The sequence below is a fragment of the Oncorhynchus mykiss genome, chromosome 11 (genome assembly GCF_013265735.2).
Source record: "Oncorhynchus mykiss isolate Arlee chromosome 11, USDA_OmykA_1.1, whole genome shotgun sequence".
NCBI classification, from domain to species: Eukaryota; Metazoa; Chordata; class Actinopteri; order Salmoniformes; family Salmonidae; genus Oncorhynchus; species Oncorhynchus mykiss.
In genome coordinates, this window is record NC_048575.1 from 5745289 (window position 1) to 5766494 (window position 21206).

The 21206-nt window shown below is 39.0% G+C and overlaps 1 protein-coding gene across 3 annotated transcripts in view; it reads right to left on the minus strand.

Annotated features, from left to right (window-relative positions):
* Window positions 1-205: 205 nt before the first annotated feature.
* LOC110536541 (uncharacterized protein C8orf34 homolog) overlaps window positions 206-21206 on the minus strand; it is a 166613-nt gene continuing 145612 nt past the window's right edge. For 2 of the 3 annotated variants that reach the window (XM_036934703.1, XM_036934704.1), the window contains exons 13-14: window positions 15832-15928; window positions 5873-6085 (exon numbers count right to left, since the gene is read on the minus strand). In XM_036934703.1, coding sequence (XP_036790598.1) covers window positions 5988-6085; window positions 15832-15928 — 195 coding nt within the window. In that variant the 3' untranslated portion in view covers window positions 5873-5987. Of the gene's footprint in view, window positions 1184-5872; window positions 6086-15831; window positions 15929-21206 lie in introns of those variants that run through there. The other variant, XM_036934705.1, reaches the window with a different exon arrangement.

Consider the following 21206-nt stretch of genomic DNA (forward strand, 5'->3'; position numbering starts at 1 on the left):
CACGCCCAGACAAACTTCCACACGCCCAGACAAACTTCCACACGCCCAGACAAACTTCCACACGCCCATACAAACTTCCACACGCCCAGACAAACTTCCACACGCCCAGACAAACTTCCACACGCCCAGACAAACTTCCACACGCCTGTCTGGTGAAGTCTGGACTGTTCTATCGATTCCAATGCAACAGAGAAGTACAATCAAACGCAGCTAAAATATTTGTTTTAATGATTTTACAATAGTATTTGAACCCAGGCCTGTCTGAATAAATAATTGAAGTGTTACGATAGCCTTTAATTATGTAAAATCATGGAATCAATCATTTCGAGGTTTATTTTTAATGGTTCAGTCAATGCATAAAAAATAAACCGTTTTTTGATATACATTTAAAGTTTTTACATCAGGCTTGTAAGTATTTTCCTGTCAGTCATCAGTGTTACAAAAGTCAAATATACTGAAACAAAAATATAAAACGCAACAAGCAACAATTTCAACGATTTTACTGAGTTACATTTCATATAAGGAAATCAGTCCATTGAAATAAATGCATTAGGCCCCAATCTATGGATTTTTACATGACTGGGCAGGGGCGCCAGCCAATGGTGGGCATGGGCCCACCCACTGGGTATTCAAGTCCCCTGAAAGCTACAGAACTCTAAAACCATGTGTAAAATAATCTTCCAATCAAAGTGGATTTTTTTTGCTCCGTTATTGTATTCCTTTGAAAGCCCCTTTAAACACACACTTTAATAACTTGAATAACAGAGATTGCATTATATACAGTACATATGCTACCATCACAAAAAATATATACAGTGGGGAGAACAAGTGTTCGATATATACTGTATCTAGCTTCAAGAAAAAAGGTTTGGCAACCACAAAATGCTTTTTTTTTCTTTCTTTCAGATCGCTAAACGAGGTAAGAAAGCTAAAAAAAAGCCCAAACAGTTAATATTTTGTGTTACTTCATACTCTAAAGTCCTCATATTTACCCACAATAGTTCAAACATCTTTCTAAGGGCTAGATAGTCTAAGAAATATCAACTTCTGTGGAAAAAGTATACAATCTTTTTTTATATATATAAAAGAATGGTAATGTACACAATATTGAAAATGCCCAGTGGTTTTGCATAATTATTTGATTGGATCAATGAATCTTTCTCTGGTTTTCATCTCTATAGGCCTGTAAAACACACACACACACACAGATGAAAACACTAAATCAGTCTCCTTAGAAACCAAGATTCAGATGCAAGCAATTCAACAACCGCTAATAAGGAATAATAGCCTGAGTGAGCCATTACAATAAAACAGACTTTAATATTTGAACATGTCAAACATAAAAATGAGGGGAAAAATGAGAATGAATCCTGGTTGATTGGTTGAGTTTGGACCGAGAGAGAGGGGTAAATCCAGAGGGCGATATTTCAAGCTATAAATTCTGGGAGATGAGTGATAGGGGAACCGTGACATCAGCACCCAGCATTGGGGGTTTGGGTCGAGTGTAATGGTTACAGCATTGGATTGTTGGTGGTTTGTCATGGTTACCATTGCAGTGTTAGGTCATGGCATCTCAGATAGAGAGAGAGCGCTTTGTCTCTCTCTCTCTCTCTCTCTCTCTCTCTCTCTCTCTCTCTCTCTCTCTCTCTCTCTCTCTCTCTCTCTCTCTCTCTCTCTCTCTCTCTCTCTCTCTCTCTCTCTCTCTCTCTCTCTCTCTCTCTCTCTCTCTCTCTCTCTCTCTCTCTCTCTCTCTCTCTCTCTCTCTCTCTCTCTCTCTCTCTCTCTCTCTCTCTCTCTCTCTCTCTCTCTCTCTCTCTCTCTCTCTCTCTCTCTCTCTCTCTCTCTCTCTCGGAACTGGAACTGTGGGCAGAACTTGTTGACAAGCTAGCGCCATAATAAGGCAGAACTGCAGACAACCTCAGCTAACCAATCAGACACTCTCTGGCCGCGTCCCAATTGGCACCCTATTGCCTATACGGTCAAAAGTAGTGCACTATACAGTGCCTTCAGAAAGTATTCATACCCCTTGACTTATTCCACATTTTGTGTTACAGCCTGAATTTAAAATGGATTAAATATTATTTTTTTCTCACCCATCTACACACATTACCCCATAATGACAAAGTGAAAACCTGTTTTTAGATTTGTTTATGCAAATGTATTGATCATTAAATACATAAATATCTAATTTACTGATGTATTCACATCACTGAGTCAATACAAAGTCTCTTTGGCTGTGATTAGAGCTTTGTGTCAAAACGTCTATCAGTTTTGCCCATCTGAATTTGCGGATTTTCTCTCATTCTTCCTTGCCGATTTTCTCAGGTCTGTTAAGTTAGATGGGAAGCAGCCGTGAACAGCAATCTTCAAGTCTTTCCACATATTTTGGAACCTTTCAGTTCCACCTTCCACACATGCGTTGACATCACCTGGTTTCAATGATGTTTCTAGAGAAAATCTCCACTGTATTCACATCCTACCATACCTTTGTCTGTACATTATGCCTTGAAGCTATTTTATTGCCCCCAGAAACCTCCTTTTACTCTCTGTTCTGGACGTTCTAGACAACCAATTCTCATAGCGTTTAGCCGTACCCTTATTCTACTCCTCCTCTGTTCCTCTGGCAATGTAGAGGTGAATCCAGGCCCTGCAGTGCCTAGCTCCACTCCCATTCCCCAGGCGCTCTCTTTTGATGACTTCTGTAACCGTAATAGCCTTGGTTTCATGCATGTTAACATTAGAAGCCTCCTCCCTAAGTTTGTTTCATTCACTGCTTTAGCACACTCTGCCAAACCGGATGTTCTAGCCACGTCTGAATCCTGGCTTAGGAAGACCACCAAAAATTCTGAAATCTCCATCCCTAACTACAACATTTTCAGACAAGATAGAACGGCCAAAGGGGGTCGTGTTGCAATCTACTGCAAAGATAGCCTGCATAGTTCTGTCCTACTATCCAGGTCTGTACCCAAACAATTTGAACTTTTAATTTAAAAAATCCACCTCTCTAAAAACAAATCTCTCACCGTTGCTGCCTGCTATAGACCACCCTCTGCCCCCAGCTGTGCTCTGGACACCATATGTGAACTGATTGCACACCATCTATCTTCAGAGCTCATGCTACTACGCGACCTAAACTGGAACATGCTTAACACCCCAGCCATCCTACAATCTAATCTCGATGCCCTCAATCTCACACAAATTATCAATGAACCTACCAAGTACCACCCCAAATCCATAAACACGGGCACCCTCATAGATATCATCCTAACCAACTTGCCTTCTGCTGTTTTCAACCAAGATCTCAGCAATCACTGCCTCATTGCCTGCATCCGTAATGGGTCAGCGGTCAAATGATCACTGTCAAACGCTCCCTGAAACACTTCAGCGAGCAGGCCTTTCTAATCGACTTGGCCGGGGTATCCTGGAAGGATATTGATCTCATCCCGTCAGTAGAGGATGCCTGGTTATTTTTTTTAAATGCCTTCCTCACCATCTTAAATAAACATGCCCCATTCAAGAAATGTAGAAACAGGAACAGATATAGCCCTTGGATCTCTCTAGACCTGACTGCCCTTAACCAACACAAAAACATCCTATGGTGTTCTTCATTAGCATCGAACAGCCCCCGTGATATGCAACTTTTCAGGGAAGCTAGAAACCAATATACACAGGCAGTTAGAAAAGCAAAGGCTAGCTTTTTCAAGCAGAAATTTGCTTCCTGCAACACAAACTCAAAAAGGTTCTGAGACACTGTAAAGTCCATGGAGAATAAGAACACCTCCTCCCAGCTGCCCACTGCACTGAAGATAGGAAACACTGTCACCACCGATAGATCCACTATAATTGAGAATTTCAAGAAGCATCTTTCTATGGCTTGCCATGCTTTCCACCTGGCTACCTCTACCCCGGTCAACAGCACTGCACCCCTCACAGCAACTCGCCCAAGCCTTCCCCATTGCTCCTTCTCCCAAATCCAGTCAGCTGATGTTCTGAAAGAGCTGCAAAATCTGGACCCCTACAAATCAGCTGGGCTAGACAATCTGGACCCTTTCTTTCTAAAATGATCTGCAACCCCTATTACTAGCCTGTTCAACCTCTCTTTCGTGTCGTCTGAGATTCCCAAAGATTGGAAAGCAGCTGCGGTCATCCAACCCTTTTCAAAGGGGGGGACACCCAAACTGCTACAGACCTATATCTATCCTACCCTGCCTTTCTAAGGTCTTCGAAAGCCAAGTCAACAAACAGATTACATACCATTTCAAATCCCACCATACCTTCTCCGCTATGCAATCTGGTTTCAGAGCTGGTCATGGGTGCACTTCAGCCACGCTCAACGTCCAAAAACAATATCTTAACGTCGATAAGAAACAATACTGAGGAGCCGTATTCATTGACCTGGCCAAGGCTTTCGACTCTGTCAATCACCAGATCCTCATCCCCAGACTTGACAGCCTTGGTTTCTCAAATGATTGCCTAGCCTGGCTCACTACTTCTCTGATAGAGTTCAGTATGTCAAATCAGAGGGCCTACAACTCTCCTTCCGTGGCCTCCAATTGCTCTTAAATACAAGTAAAACTAAATACATGCTCTTCTACCGATCGCTGCCTGCACCTGCCCGCCTGTCCAACATCACTACTCTGGACGGTTCTGACTTAGAATATGTGGACAAATACAAATACCTAGGTGTCTGGTTAGACTGTTAACTCTCCTTCCAGACTCACATCAAACATCTCCAATCCAAAGTTAAATCTAGAATTGGCTTCCTATTTCGCAACAAAGCATTCTTCACTCATGCTGCCAAACATACCCTCGTAAAACTGACTACCCTCCCAATCCTTGACTTCGGCGATGTCCTTTACAAAATAACCTCCTATACTCTACTCAATAAATTGGATGCAGTCTATCACAGTGCCATCTGTTTTGTCACCAAAGCCCCATATACTACCCACCACTGCGACCTGCACGCTCTCGTTGGCTGGCCCTTGCTTCATACTTGTCACCAAACCCACTGGCTCCAGGTCATCTACAAGACCCTGCTAGGTAAATTCCCCCCTTATCTCAGTTCGCTGGTCACCATAGCATCACCCACCTGTAGCACGTGCTCCAGCAGGTATATCTCTCTGGTCACCCCCAAAACCAACACCTCTAAATAATATATTTAATCCATTGCTGCTGTTACCTGTTAGTAACGCCATTGCAAGACTAGGTTGTTATGCTTTTGAGCGTAAATTCTGTTACACTTTAAAGAGTTAAGTAGAAAATATGTTATTGTTTTAAAAATGGATATATACCAGCTCTAGGTTGGTTGATTCTTATTGGATGGCTTTTTGATCCACATAATCATGTTATCATAATATAATCCATACAATATAATCCATACAATATAATCTATGAAATATAATCCATACAATATAATCCATACAATATAATCTATGCAATATAATCCATACAATATAATCCATACAATATACTCCATACAATATAATCCATACAATATAATCTATGCAATATAATCTATACAATATAATCCATACAATATAATCTATGCAATATAATCCATACAATCTAATCCATACAATATAATCTATGCAATATAATCCATACAATATAATCTATGCAATATAATCCATACAATATAATCCATACAATATAATCTATGCAATATAATCCATACAATATAATCCATTCAATATAATGCATGCAATATAATCCATGCAACATAATCCATACAATATAATCCATGCAATATAATCCATACAATATAACCCATACAATATAATCCATACAATATAATCCATACAATATAATCCATACAATATAATCTATGCAGTATATCATATCCAGGACTACTACCTGGTAATGTATAAGGTAGACCACGTTGGTGTGATTCTGAGCGGACAAATATGTTCTGCTTTATGAATAAAATGTGAATGTGTTACAGTTTTCAAAAGGTATATTGACAAGGAGATGAGTGAGATGCTGGTTGATTATGACTGGTTGATTGGGTCAGACAGGTACACTTGAAAAATGCATGTAAAATTTTTACCTGAGAACACTGATCTTTTATTGGCATCCCGTACCCCACCTGTGAATGGATCAGAACAGACAATAACACATTAGTCTACAACGTAATTTATAATGTATGCATTTCTCCATTACGAAACCCGTGGAAAAGGTGAGAAATGTTCATTTAGACCCATCCCATCTCCACTGTGACAACATTGTGTAGTGAATTCAGGGGTATTCTAACTAAGACCAAACATAACCTCAAACAAGATAACTCTATTGGCAAGTGTATACACACAGTACACTAAACTCTTAATTCATGCAGTAGAGTTTCATAAATTAAACACTGTTTCCCATACTTGTTCAATCAATGGTCGTTAAGACACTAACAGCTTGCAGACGGTAGGCAATTAAGGTCACAGTTATGAAAACTTAGGACACTAAAGAGGCCTTTCTACTGACTCTGAAAAACACCAAAAGAAAGATGCCCAGGGTCCCTGCTCATCTGAGTGAACGAGCCTTAGGCATGCTGCAATGAGGCATGTGGCCAGGGCAATAAAGTACAATGTCCGGACTGTGAGACGCCTAAGACAGCGCTACAGGGAGACAGGACAGACAGCTGATCGTCCTCGCAGTGGCAGACCACGTGTAACAACACCTGCACAGGATCGGTACATCTGAACATCACACCTGCGGGACAGGTACAGGATGGCAACAACAATTGCCTGAGTTACACCAGGAAAGCACAATACCTCCATCAGTGCTCAGACTGTCTGCAATAGACTGAGAGAGGCTGGACTGAGGGCATGTAGGCCTGTTGTAAGGCAGGTCCTCACCAGACATCACCGGCAACAACGTGCTTTTCACTGACGAGTCACGGTTTTGTCTCACCAGAGGTGATAGTTGGATTTGCGTTTATCGTCAAAGGAATGAGCGTTACACCGAGGCCTGTACTCTGGAGTGGGATCGATTTGGAGGTGGAGGGTCATTCATGGTCTGGGACGGTGTGTCACGACATCATCTGACTGAGCTTGTTGTCATTGCAGGCAATCTCAATGCTGTGTGTTACAGGGAAGACATCCTCCTCCCTCATGTGGTACCCTTCCTGCTGGCTCATTCTGACATGGCCCTCCAGCATGACAATGCCACCAGCCATACTACTCATTCTGTGTGTGATTTCCTGCAAGACAGGAATGTCCGTGTTTTGCCATGGCCATCGAAGAGCGCTGATCTCAATCCCATTGAGCACATCTGGGACCTGTTGGATCGGAGGGTGAGGGCCAGGGCCATTCCCCTGAGAAATGTCTGGGAACTTTCAGGTGGAAGAGTGGGGTAACACCTCACAGCAAGAACTGGCAAATCTGGTGCAGTCCACGAGGAGAAGATGCACTGCAGTACTTCTTGTTATGTTCATACAAATATTTACACATGTTAAGTTTGTTAACAATAAACGCAGTTGACAGTGAGTGGACATTTCTTTTTTTTGCTGAGTTTAAATTGCCTCATTTCATCAGATACATTCTCTTGGCAAAACAAGCCTACTTCCTCCAGAGAGACCTGTCATTTACATTTACATTAGATAACAGCCATTTTGTGTGTGGAATGTTTGATTCGACTTGGAATTCCAAATTTCACCCTATTCAATATACACTACCGCTCAAAGGTTTGGGGTCACTTATAAATGTCCTTGATTTTGAAAGAAAAGCACATTTTTTTGTCCATTAAAATAACATAAAATTGATCAGAAATACATTGTAGACATTGATATTGTTGTACATCACTATTATAGCTGGAAATTGAAGATTTTTTACGGAATATCTACATAGGCGTACAGAGGCCCATTATCAGCAACCATCACTCCTGTGTTCCAATGGTACGTTGTGTTGTGTTAGCTAATCCAAGTTTATCATTTTAAAAAGCTAATTGGTCATTAGAAAACCCTTTTGCAATTATGTTAGCACAGCTGAAAACTATTGTGTTGATTAAAGAAGCAATAAAATTGGCCTTCTTTAGACTAGTTGAGCATCTGGAGCATCAGCATTTGTGGGTTTGATTACAGGCTCAAAATGGCGTAGAAACAAAGAACATTCTCCTGAAACTCGTCATTCAAATCTTGTTCCAAGAAATGAAGGCTATTCCATGCGAGAAATTGCCATGAAACTGAAGGTCTCGTACAACGCTGTGTACTTTTCCCTTCACAGGTCAGTACAAAATGGCTCTTACCAGAATAGAAAGAGGAGTGGGAGGCCCCGGTGCACAACTGAGCAAGAGGACAAGTACATTAGTGTCTAGTTTGAGAAACAGACGACTCACAAGTCCTCAACTGGCAGCTTCAAGTCTTCTTTAGGCTAGGTTCTATTTTTCTCCACTTCCTGCCTGCCTGACTGAAGTAAACTGCCTGTTACTCAGGCCCAGAAGCCATGATATGCATATAATTGGTACCATTTTGTAGAAATGTATGAGACTATAACACAATAGATGTGGTAGGAGAAAATCCAAAGAAAAATCAACCAGATTGTTAGTTATTTTGGAGAGCCCATGCTCTTACAATGGAAAGTATATGGGCATATCCAAATCCAGCACCCAGATTGAACATTCCTATGGCTTCCACACACGTCAACAGTCTTTGTTCAAGTTTTCAGGCTTGTTTCTTCCAGAACGAGGAAGAATTATGAGTTTTAGTACTGGGACTCAAGAGTTAGAAATCAGTCTGTGCGCGTGTGACGAAGAGGACGTGCATCTGATGATATCGTTTTCCTATACATACTTCTTTCATATGAAATATTATAGTTGAATTACATTGTAGGCTACCTGAGGATTATATAGAAACATATTTAGACTTGTTTTAACAAAGTTTAACAGTAGCTTTTTGGATTCCTTTCTCTGCATGTTGAACGAGTGGATTACTCAAATTGATGGCGCCAACTAAACAGACTTTTTGGGATATAAAAGAAGGATTTTATCTAACAAAACGACACTACATGTTGTAGCTGGGACCCTTTGGATGACAAATCAAAGGAAGATTTTCAAAAAGTAAGTAAATATTTCATCACTATTTGTGATTTTATGAAGCCTGTGTCCCGGTGGGAAAATATGTTGATGTGGGGCGCCGTCCTCAAACAGTCGCATGGTATGCTTTCGCTGTAAAGCCTATTGTAAATCGGACAGTGCAGTTAGATTCAAAATAATTTAAGCTTTTAACCAATATAAGACACGTGTATGTACCTAAATGTTTAATATCCATAATATTTTATGATTATTTATTTGAATTGCTTGACCTCCAATTTCACCGGAAGTTGTCGACAGGTGTCCCGCTAGCTAGCGCCTAGCCCTAAGAAGTTTTAAATACTACCCACAAAACACCAGTCTGACTGAAGTAAACTGCAGTCTGAGTCTCAACGTCAACAGTGAAGAGGCGACTCTGGGATGCTGGCCTTCTTGGCAGAGTTGCAAAGAAAAATCCATGTATCAGACTGGCCAAAAACAAAGAAAATATTAAGATGGGCATAAGAACACTGGTCGCAAAGTTCAAGGGGGCCGAATACTTTCGCAAGGCACTGTATATAGTATTATATTTTACATATTACTAAATTATATTATTAGATATTAATATATGACTAAATATTGATATATGATTACATATTAATATTATATTATTATATTATTAATATATGACTATATTTTCACATCATAATATATTATTACATTAGTATATATATTTTTTTATTTTACCTTTATTTAACCAGGTAGGCTAGTTGAGAACAAGTTCTCATTTATAACTGCAACCTGGCCAAGATAAAGCATAGCAGTGTGAACAGACAACAACAACAGAGTTACACATGGAGTAAACAATTAACAAGTCAATAACACAGTAGAAAAAAAGAGAGTCTATATACATTGTGTGCAAAAGGCATGAGGAGGTAGGCGAATAATTACAATTTAGCAGATTAACACTGGAGTGATAAATGATCAGACGGTCATGATATATTAATATATTATATTAATATATTATTACCTTGTTACATTAATATAGTATTATATTATCACATATTCACATATTATCATTATTACATATTAATATATTATTAAATATATTATTAAATTATTACATATTACTATAGTATTAGATTCAAATATATTTTTAGATATTCATATAGTATTACATATTAGTATATCATTATAATATTACAAATTAGTATATTATTATATACCATTATAATATTACATATTAGTATATTATTACATATTAATATATTATTAAATTATTACATATTACTATAGTATTAGATTCCAATATATTTTTAGATATTCATATAGTATTACGTATTAGTATATTATTACATACCATTATAATATTACATATTAGTATATTATTACATACCATTATAATATTACATATTAGTATATTATTACATACCATTATAATATTACATATTAGTATATTATTACATACCATTATAATATTACATATTAGTATATTATTACATACCATTATAATATTACATATTAGTATATTATTACATACCATTATACTATTACATATTAGTATATTATTACATACCATTATAATATTACATATTAGTATATTATTACATACCATTATAATATTACATATTAGTATATTATTACATACCATTATAATATTACATATTAGTATATTATTACATACCATTATAATATTACATATTAGTATATTATTACATACCATTATAATATTACATATTAGTATATTATTACATACCATTATAATATTACATATTAGTATATTATTACATACCATTATAATATTACATATTAGTATATTATTACATACCATTATAATATTACATATTAGTATATTATTACATACCATTATAATATTACATATTAGTATATTATTACATACCATTATAATATTACATATTAGTATATTATTACATACCATTATAATATTACATATTAGTATATTATTACATACCATTATAATATTACATATTAGTATATTATTACATACCATTATAATATTACATATTAGTATATTATTACATACCATTATAATATTACATATTAGTATATTATTACATACCATTATAATATTACATATTAGTATATTATTACATACCATTATAATATTACATATTAGTATATTATTACATACCATTATAATATTACATATTAGTATATTATTACATACCATTATAATATTACATATTAGTATATTATTACATACCATTATAATATTACATATTAGTATATTATTACATACCATTATAATATTACATATTAGTATATTATTACATACCATTATAATATTACATATTAGTATATTATTACATACCATTATAATATTACATATTAGTATATTATTACATACCATTATAATATTACATATTAGTATATTATTACATAGTCATATATTATAATTATATTATCACATATTGATACATTACTATATTATTTCATATGAATATATTATTAGATATGATTACATATGATTATAATATTATTATATTATTAATATATTAATATATCATCACATAATAATATGCTATTACATATTACCATATTATTAGATATTAATATAGTATGACCTTATTACAAAATATATTACTATATTATTACATATTACTATGTTATCATGTTAATACATTATTATATATGTATATATATATATATATACATGATTACATATTGATATTATTACATTTAAATATATTACATATTAATATAGTATTATATTATCACATGTTAATATAGTATTACTAAGTAATTACACATTACTATACTATTATATTCAAATATATTATTACATATTACATTACATAATAAAATATATTATTAGATATTAGTATATTATTAGATATTATTACAATATTACATATGAATAGTAATACATATCATTAAATTAGTACATTATTACATATCATATTATTATTACTAATATTACTACATTAATCTGGTTTATAGAGCTGAATATCAAGGGAGGTATGATCTAATGATGTCATGTTTAAAGATGAATTGTACGGCCCAAATGGCACCCTTTTCCCCACATAGTGCACTACTGGCACCCTATTCCCCACATAGTGGCACCCTATTCCCTACATAGTGGCACCCTATTCCCCACATAGTGCACTACCTGTGAGGGGTACACTAGAACAGAGGCTGCGTCCCATAGTGCCCTGGTCCTGAGTAGTGCATTGGATAGGGAACAGGGTGCTATTTGGGACCCACTACTGATCCAATAATGTCATGTTCAAAGGGTAGGGGGGGAGAGAGAGAGAGAGAGAGAGAGAGAGCAATGTCATCCTCAAACCATTGACTAGCTCTTAACGTGAATAAATCTCTCTGATGACACCTAGAAATGTAATTTTAGACAATGTCAACAGCCTCATCCACCCCTAAATTACCCCGTTGCCTAAACTCTAAAGTGTTTGTTCTGCGTTTTAACAGGCTACATAAATCTCATCTTTAGGTCCATGGAAAGTCATACTTTGTATAATAATCACTTAGAATTGGGAGGATTGACATTAATAAATTGAACTAAGGAAACGATGTGGTACACCCGATGGCATTAATAATGCAGTCAGTTAGATTGTGGACACTAGAAAACCACACACTTCATGAGAATAGTTTGGAGAAAGTGTTACACTAGAATGCTGAGAAAAGTTGATTTCACCTGTAAGTCAGTACGGGACAGAGAAGACAACAAGAAAGAACCGGCCGATATAGGATAAAGATGGAGAGAGGAAGGTAAGTGAAATAGACAGAGACAAAAAGAGAGAAAGAGCAGAGAAAGAGAGGGAGGGAAGTGAAATAGACAGAGACAAAAAGAGAGAAAGAGCAGAGAAAGAGAGGGAGGGAAGTGAAATAGACAGAGACAAAAATAGAGAAAGAGCAGAGAAAGAGAGGGAGGGAAGTATTCAGACGCCTGGACTTTTCCCCACATCGTGTTAATTACTCCCCCCCCCAACCAATAATACACAATACCCCATAATGGTTACAGCCTAAATCTACAGCCCAATTCTACAGCCCAATTCTACAGCCCAATTCTACAGCCCAATTCTACAGCCCAATTCTACAGCCCAATTCTACAGCCTAATTCTACAGCCTAATTCTACAGCCCAATTCTACAGCCCAATTCTACAGCCCAATTCTACAGCCCAATTCTACAGCCCAATTCTACAGCCTAATTCTACAGCCTAATTCTACAGCCTAATTCTACAGCCCAATTCTACAGCCTAATTCTACAGCCTAATTCTACAGCCTAATTCTACAGCCTAATTCTACAGCCCAATTCTACAGCCTAATTCTACAGCCCAATTCTACAGCCTAATTCTACAGCCTAATTCTACAGCCCAATTCTACAGCCTAATTCTACAGCCTAATTCTACAGCCTAATTCTACAGCCCAATTCTACAGCCCAATTCTACAGCCTAATTCTACAGCCCAATTCTACAGCCTAATTCTACAGCCTAATTCTACAGCCCAATTCTACAGCCTAATTCTACAGCCTAATTCTACAGCCTAATTCTACAGCCCAATTCTACAGCCCAATTCTACAGCCTAATTCTACAGCCTAATTCTACAGCCCAATTCTACAGCCTAATTCTACAGCCCAATTCTACAGCCTAATTCTACAGCCCAATTCTACAGCCCAATTCTACAGCCCAATTCTACAGCCTAATTCTACAGCCCAATTCTACAGCCCAATTCTACAGCCCAATTCTACAGCCTAATTCTACAGCCCAATTCTACAGCCTAATTCTACAGCCCAATTCTACAGCCCAATTCTACAGCCTAATTCTACAACCCAATTCTACAGCCTAATTCTACAGCCTAATTCTACAGCCCAATTCTACAGCCCAATTCTACAGCCCAATTCTACAGCCTAATTCTACAGCCCAATTCTACAGCCCAATTCTACAGCCTAATTCTACAGCCCAATTCTACAGCCTAATTCTACAGCCTAATTCTACAGCCTAATTCTACAGCCCAATTCTACAGCCTAATTCTACAGCCTAATTCTACAGCCTAATTCTACAGCCTAATTCTACAGCCTAATTCTACAGCCTAATTCTACAGCCTAATTCTACAGCCTAATTCTACAGCCTAATTCTACAGCCTAATTCTACAGCCCAATTCTACAGCCCAATTCTACAGCCTAATTCTACAGCCCAATTCTACAGCCTAATTCTACAGCCTAATTCTACAGCCTAATTCTACAGCCTACTTCTACAGCCTAATTCTACAGCCTAATTCTACAGCCCAATTCTACAGCCTAATTCTACAGCCTAATTCTACAGCCTAATTCTACAGCCTAATTCTACAGCCTAATTCTACAGCCTAATCAATAATACACAATACCCCATAATGGTTACAGCCTAATTCTACAGCCTAATCAATAATACACAATACCCCATAATGGTTACAGCCTAATTCTACAGCCTAATCAATAATACACAATACCCCATAATGGTTACAGCCTAATTCTACAGCCTAATTCTACAGCCTAATTCTACAGCCTAATTCTACAGCCTAATCAATAATACACAATACCCCATAATGGTTACAGCCTAATCAATAATACACAATACCCCAATGACAAAGTGATTTTTTGCAAATGTATTAAGAATTATAAACTGAAACATCACACTTACATAAGTATCAGACCCTTTACTGAGTACTTTGTTGAAGCACCTTTGGAAGCGATTACAGCCTCGAGTCTTCTTGGATATGACGCTACAGGCTTGGCACACCTGTATTTAGGGAGTTTCTCCCATTCTTCTATTCAGATCATCTCTTTTAACAAACTCCAAGGGGGCTCTCATGTGCCTTTTACTGAGGAGAGTCTTCCGTCTGGCCACAGTTTGTTTTTCATTTGATTTAAGCTTTATTTAACTAGGCAAGTCAGTTAAGAACAAATTCTGATTTACAATGACGGCCCTACACCGGCCAAACCCGGAACGACGCTGGGTCGATGTGCGCCGCCTTATGGGACTCCCAATCACGGCCGATTGTGATACAGCCTGGAATCGAACCAGGGTTTGCAGTGACGCCTTTAGCACTGAGATGCAGTGCAATAGATCACTGCGCCACCCAGCGGAGCACTCTACCATAAAGGCCTCGATGGTGGAGTGCTGCAGAGATGGCTGTCCTTCTGGAAGGTTCTCCCATCTCCACAGAGGAACTCTATAATATTAGGTTTTGGTAGACAGACTGACCGTTGGGTTTTTGGTCACCTCCCTGACCAAGGTCCTTTTGCTCAGTTTGGCTGGACGGCCAGCTCTAGAAAGAGTCTTAGTGTTTCCAAACTTCTTCCAATTAAGAATGATGAAGGCCACTGTGTTCTTGGGGACCTTCAATTCTGCAGACATTTTTTGGTACCCTTACCCCAGATCTGTGCTTCGACACAATCCTGTCTCATGGACAATTCCTTTGACCTCTTGGCTTGGATTTTGCTCTGACATGCACTGTCAACAGGTGTGTGCCTTTCTAATTCACGTCCAATGATTTGAATTTATCACAGGTGGACTCCATTCAAGTTGTAGAAACATCTCAAGGATGATCAATGTAAACAGGATGCACCTGAGCTCAATTTCGAGTCTCATAGCAAAGGGTCTGAATACTAATAAGGCTGTTTTAAATGTTTTATACATTTGCAAAAAAAATAATCTAAAAACCCGTTTTCATGTGTAGATTGATGAGATTTTTAAAATGTATTTAATCCATTTTAAAATAAGGCTGTAACGGAACAAAATGTGGTAAAAGTCAAGGGGTTTGAATTTTTTTCCCAGAAAGCATCTGCATAAGGTAAGGCAGGTAGGTGGCCAGCCACAGTCAACTCACTCTTGTCCTGCTCAAGTGGTTCCAGGATGTCACTCTCTGTGTCAATGGGAATGTGCCACGGCTGTCTGATAGCCTGTAGCTGCTTGTAGAACTCATCCTAGAGAGGAGAGGACAGGAGACATTACAGGGTTAATTCCTGCTTGTAGGTACAACAACACAGAGAGGAGAACAGGAGCAGGTTACAGCCATGTTCATGTTTAATTGAGGATTTTTTTAAAACAACAACGATCTACTAATCATTTTATTTAATAAAGATAATGCACGGATGTACAGTTTTTAGGTTGATTATGGATGACGTCTGGCTGTAGTGACATAACAAGCATGTATACTCTATACACAAACTTGCTTGGAATTAAGGAGATACATATTTACAGAGAATAATATAATCATCATGATGGATGGCTCCATACTATACGGAGTTATGCAGCTTCATTTACAAACGTAGGTATACAACACGAACTGGGCCAAAGTTCAGCGCAAACGACAGAAAAACACATTCTTTTGAAAATATCTATTTGATACAACCTCTAGATGTCCGTTAGCAGAATGGGATTCTGAAGTTCTTAAACAAAGAACCAAAACTAAAAAGAAACTCAACTGATTTCTAAAAGTCGACAAAAGATGGAAGGGAAGAGCTGCTAAGGTACACAACAGAATGTTTTGGTAGATAGAAGGTACACAACAGAATGTTTTGGTAGATAGAAGGTACACAACAGAATGTTTTGGTAGACAGAAGGTACTAAGGTACACAACAGAATGTTTTGGTAGATAGAAGGTACACAACAGAATGTTTTGGTAGACAGAAGGTACTAAGGTACACAACAGAATGTTTTGGTAGATAGAAGGTACTAAGGTACACAACAGAATGTTTTAGTAGACAGAAGGTACTCTTTGGAAAAAAGGGGTGAATTGATCATCAAAAAGAAAAGAGGACAAAGACACTTCATATAAAGAATTTAAATGCCTTTATTTGTATGGCATATTCATTGGAAAGAAAGTTTTAAAACTCTTAACACGTTTCAGCTGCATGGCCTTCGTCGGGGTGGGGGGGGGGGGGGGGGGGGGGGCATAGCTAGCTACCCAGCTGCCCTAGGGCCATACAAATAAAGGCATTTTAATTCATTATATGCAGAGTGCCTTGGTCCTCCTTTGTTTTTGATCGTTTCTGAAAGTCTTGGCCGTTGAAAACAGAGAATGTGTCTCTCTCTCTCTCTTTCTCGCTCTAGCTTTTGAAGGCTCTAAAGACTACTAATGGTATTACAAGGAAAGGTACACTGGCCCGTGGAGAAGGAGCAGCCTGTCACAGGGAGAAAACCTCAGTGAACCCAACCAAAGACGCTGAGCGTTGGCTGACGCCAATGTCAGTCCCATTAGTTCTACAGCTGTTTTTATTTTCTTAAAAACCAAGTATACCTCAGAGTGCAGTCCTCCGGGCCAAACTTGAATAAATACATTGTCCCGCGTTCCCTTCTAAAGGTTTCTATGTGTTCTAGTTTTCAGTGTTAAAAGATGAAGTTTTACCAGCCAGCCAGTCAGCCAGCCAGTACAGTCAGTCAGTCAGTCAGCCAGTCAGTCAGTCAGCCAGTCAGCCAGTCAGCCAGTCAGCCAGTCAGTCAGCCAGTCAGTCAGTCAGTCAGCCAGTACAGTCAGCCAGCCAGTACAGTCAGCCAGTCAGTCAGCCAGTCATTCAGCCAGTACAGCCAGCCAGTACAGCCAGTCAGCCAGCCAGTCAGCCAGTCAGTCAGCCAGTACAGCCAGCCAGTACAGCCAGTCAGTACAGCCAGCCAGCCAGTCAGTCAGTCAGTCAGCCAGCCAGTCAGCCAGTACAGCCAGCCAGTCAGCCAGTCAGTCAGTCAGTCAGTCAGTCAGCCAGCCAGTCAGCCAGTACAGCCAGCCAGTCAGCCAGTCAGCCAGTACAGTCAGCCAGTCAGCCAGTACAGTCAGCCAGTCAGCCAGTACAGTCAGCCAGCCAGTACAGTCAGCCAGTCAGTCAGACAGTCAGCCAGCCAGTCAGCCAGTACAGTCAGCCAGTCAGCCAGTCAGCCAGTACAGTCAGCCAGTCAGCCAGTCAGCCAGTACAGTCAGCCAGTACAGCCAGCCAGTCAGCCAGTACAGTCAGCCAGTCAGTCAGTCAGCCAGTACAGTCAGTCAGTCAGCCAGTCAGCCAGTCAGCCAGTACAGTCAGCCAGTCAGCCAGTACAGTCAGCCAGTCAGCCAGTACAGTCAGTCAGTTAGCCAGTACAGACAGCCAACCAGTCCAGTCAGCCAGTACAGTCAGCCAGCCAGCCAGTACAGTCAGCCAGTCAGTCAGCCAGTACAGTCAGCCAGCCAGTCAGCCTCTATGTAGGGTGCACCCTATTCCCTATATACTGTACTGTATTGCACAACTGTTGTGGTCTATGGGCCCTGGTCAACAGTAGTGCAGTATGTGGGGGAGTAGGGTGCCATTTGGGACACAAGGCTGTGTTTCAAGGAAGAATAGTTACACCAGGAAGAGGAAGGAGAGTTACACCAGGAAGAGGAAGGAGAGTTACATCAGGAAGAGGAAGGAGAGTTACATCAGGAAGAGGAAGGAGAGTTACATCAGGAAGAGGAAGGAGAGTTACACCAGGAAGAGGAAGGAGAGTTACACCAGGAAGAGGAAGGAGAGTTACACCAGGAAGAGGAATGGGAAAGTTACATCAGGAAGAGGAAGGAGAGTTACATCAGGAAGAGGAAGGAGAGTTACACCAGGAAGAGGAAGGAGAGTTACATCAGGAAGAGGAAGGAGAGTTACATCAGGAAGAGGAAGGAGAGTTACATCAGGAAGAGGAAGGAGAGTTACACCAGGAAGAGGAAGGAGAGTTACATCAGGAAGAGGAAGGAGAGTTACATCAGGAAGAGGAAGGAGAGTTACATCAGGAAGAGGAAGGAGAGTTACATCAGGAAGAGGGAGGAGAGTTACACCAGGAAGAGGAAGGAGAGTTACACCAGGAAGAGGAAGGGAGAATCAGATCTGTTTATCCCTTTTTCCTCTACATCCAGTTTTATAACCAGGCCCAACATTCCTTCATTCCCTCCTCTCTACCCCCTTTCTCTCTCTCTCTCTCTCTCTCTCTCTCTCTCTCTCTCTAGCTGTCACGGCCGTTAAAAGAACTGGACCAAGGTGCAGCGTGTTGAGCGTACATTTTCTCTTTTATTCGAAATGACGAAACAATAAACAATACAAAACAAACCGTGAAGCTTAAGGCCATGTGCCATCAAACAAAGTTAACCTCCCACAAACACAGGTGGGGAAAAGGGTACCTAAGTATGGTTCCCAATCAGAGACAACGATAGACAGCTGTCCCTGATTGAGAACCATACCAGGCCAAAACATAGAAATAGAAAATCATAGAAACACAAAACATAGAATGCCCACCCCAACTCACGCCTTGACCAAACCAAAATAGAGACATAAAAAGGATATCTAAGGTTAGGGCGTGACACTAGCTCTCTCTCTTTCTTGCATGACGCTCTCTCTCCCTGTCTATCTCTCTCTTTCTCTCTCTCCAGCCCTCTCTCTCTCCCTCTTTCAATTCAATTTAAAAAGGCTTTATTGGCAAGGGAAACATATGGTTATAGTTGCCTAAGCAAGTGAAATAAAGAAATTTAACAACATCAACTAAAAACTATTAGAAAATAACAGTAGACATTGCACTAAAAAGGTTTTAAAAAGGTAAAGATATTTCACGTGTTATATTATCAGCTGTTTAGCATTAACACAAGTAGTTATAGTACGAACAGTGGGGGAAGATAAAAAATATATATACAAATAAATTCTCTCTATTTCCCTCTTCTCTCATTGAGCTCTAGCGTCAATCATTTGTGAATCAGAATCAGGCTGCTCCGCTCTGTTCAGCTCGCTGGTGTTTTTTTGATCATCTCACTAGGCGTCAACCACAAGTAAATGTCACAAATCACAAAATTCCTGCCCCCGCCGTTAATTAAACCCTCAGAAAGGGGTAGTGATGGGGAGAAAATGGCTAGTTGCATATCGCAATGTTATTCTACTTGTTTTTATACTGTAGGTAACGTTAGCTAGCGCTAGTTGGCTTTACCTGCACAAAAAACTCCGGTACTGTTCATCCTATAGCTTGTTCTCCAAAAAAATATATATATGTCGCACCTGCTGTCTCTAACTCTGAATGAAAAGCCAACTGACATTTACTCCTGAGGCGCTGACCTGTTGCACCCTGTTGACCTGTTGCTGACCTGTTGCACCCCAACCACTGTGATTTTGAGGAGATCTGCATGAAGGAATGAGCCACAATACCAGCAACAGTGTGTGAAAATCTTGTGAAGGCTTACAGAAAACGTCCGTGTTGCCCAGCAACAGCCCCAAAACATCACTGCTCTAGAGGAGATCTGCATGGAGGAATGGGCCAAAATACCAGCAACAGTGTGTGAAAACCTTGTGAAGACTTACAGAAAACGTTTGACCTCTGTCATTGCCAACAAAGGGTATATAACAAAGTATTGAGATAAACTTTTGTTATTGACCAAATACTTATTTTCCACCATAATTTGCAAATAAATTCATAAAAAAATCCTACAATGTGATTTTCTGGATTTCTTTTCTTCTCATTTTGTCTGTCATGGTTGAAGTGTACCTATGATGAAAATTACAGGCCTCTCTCATCTTTTTAAGTGGGAGAACTTGCACAATTGGTGGCTGACTAAATACTTTTTTGCCCCACTGTACAGTATTCTATACCATCTACTGCATCTTGCCGCATTTGTCGCCATCGCTCATCCATACATTTATGTGTACATATTATTTTTCATTATTTTACATTTGTGTGTATAAGGTAGTCGTCATGAATTTGTTCGATTACTTGTTAGATATTACAGCATTGTCGGAACTAGAAGCACAAGCGTTTCGCTACACTCGCATTAACATCTGCTAACCATGTGTATGTGACCAATAAAATTTGATTTGATTTGATGTTTTGGAACATCGTATAGAATTCTGAGAATCATAATACTATAATGAAACAGGCAGGAAGCAGGTCTCGAACCCTCAACCTTCTAGCCAGAAGTCCAGCGCGCTATCGACTGTGCCCCAAAAGCATGCTCAAGCGGCAGAGTCGATATCCACGCTTATAAACCCAGGGTCGTTACAGTTTATATCGTATCAGCACCTGAGTATAGTGATCATATTGTATCGTGAGGTCCCAGGCAATTCCCAGCCTTAGAAAAGAGTCCCCACAAGTCCAAAGTATATTTTAGGGTTAGAATTAGGGTTAGGTTTAGGGTTAGAATTAGGGTTAAGTTTAGGGTTTAGAATTAGGGTTAGGTTAGGGTTAGAATTAGGGTTAGGTTTAGGGATAGTATTAGGGTTAGGGATAGAATTA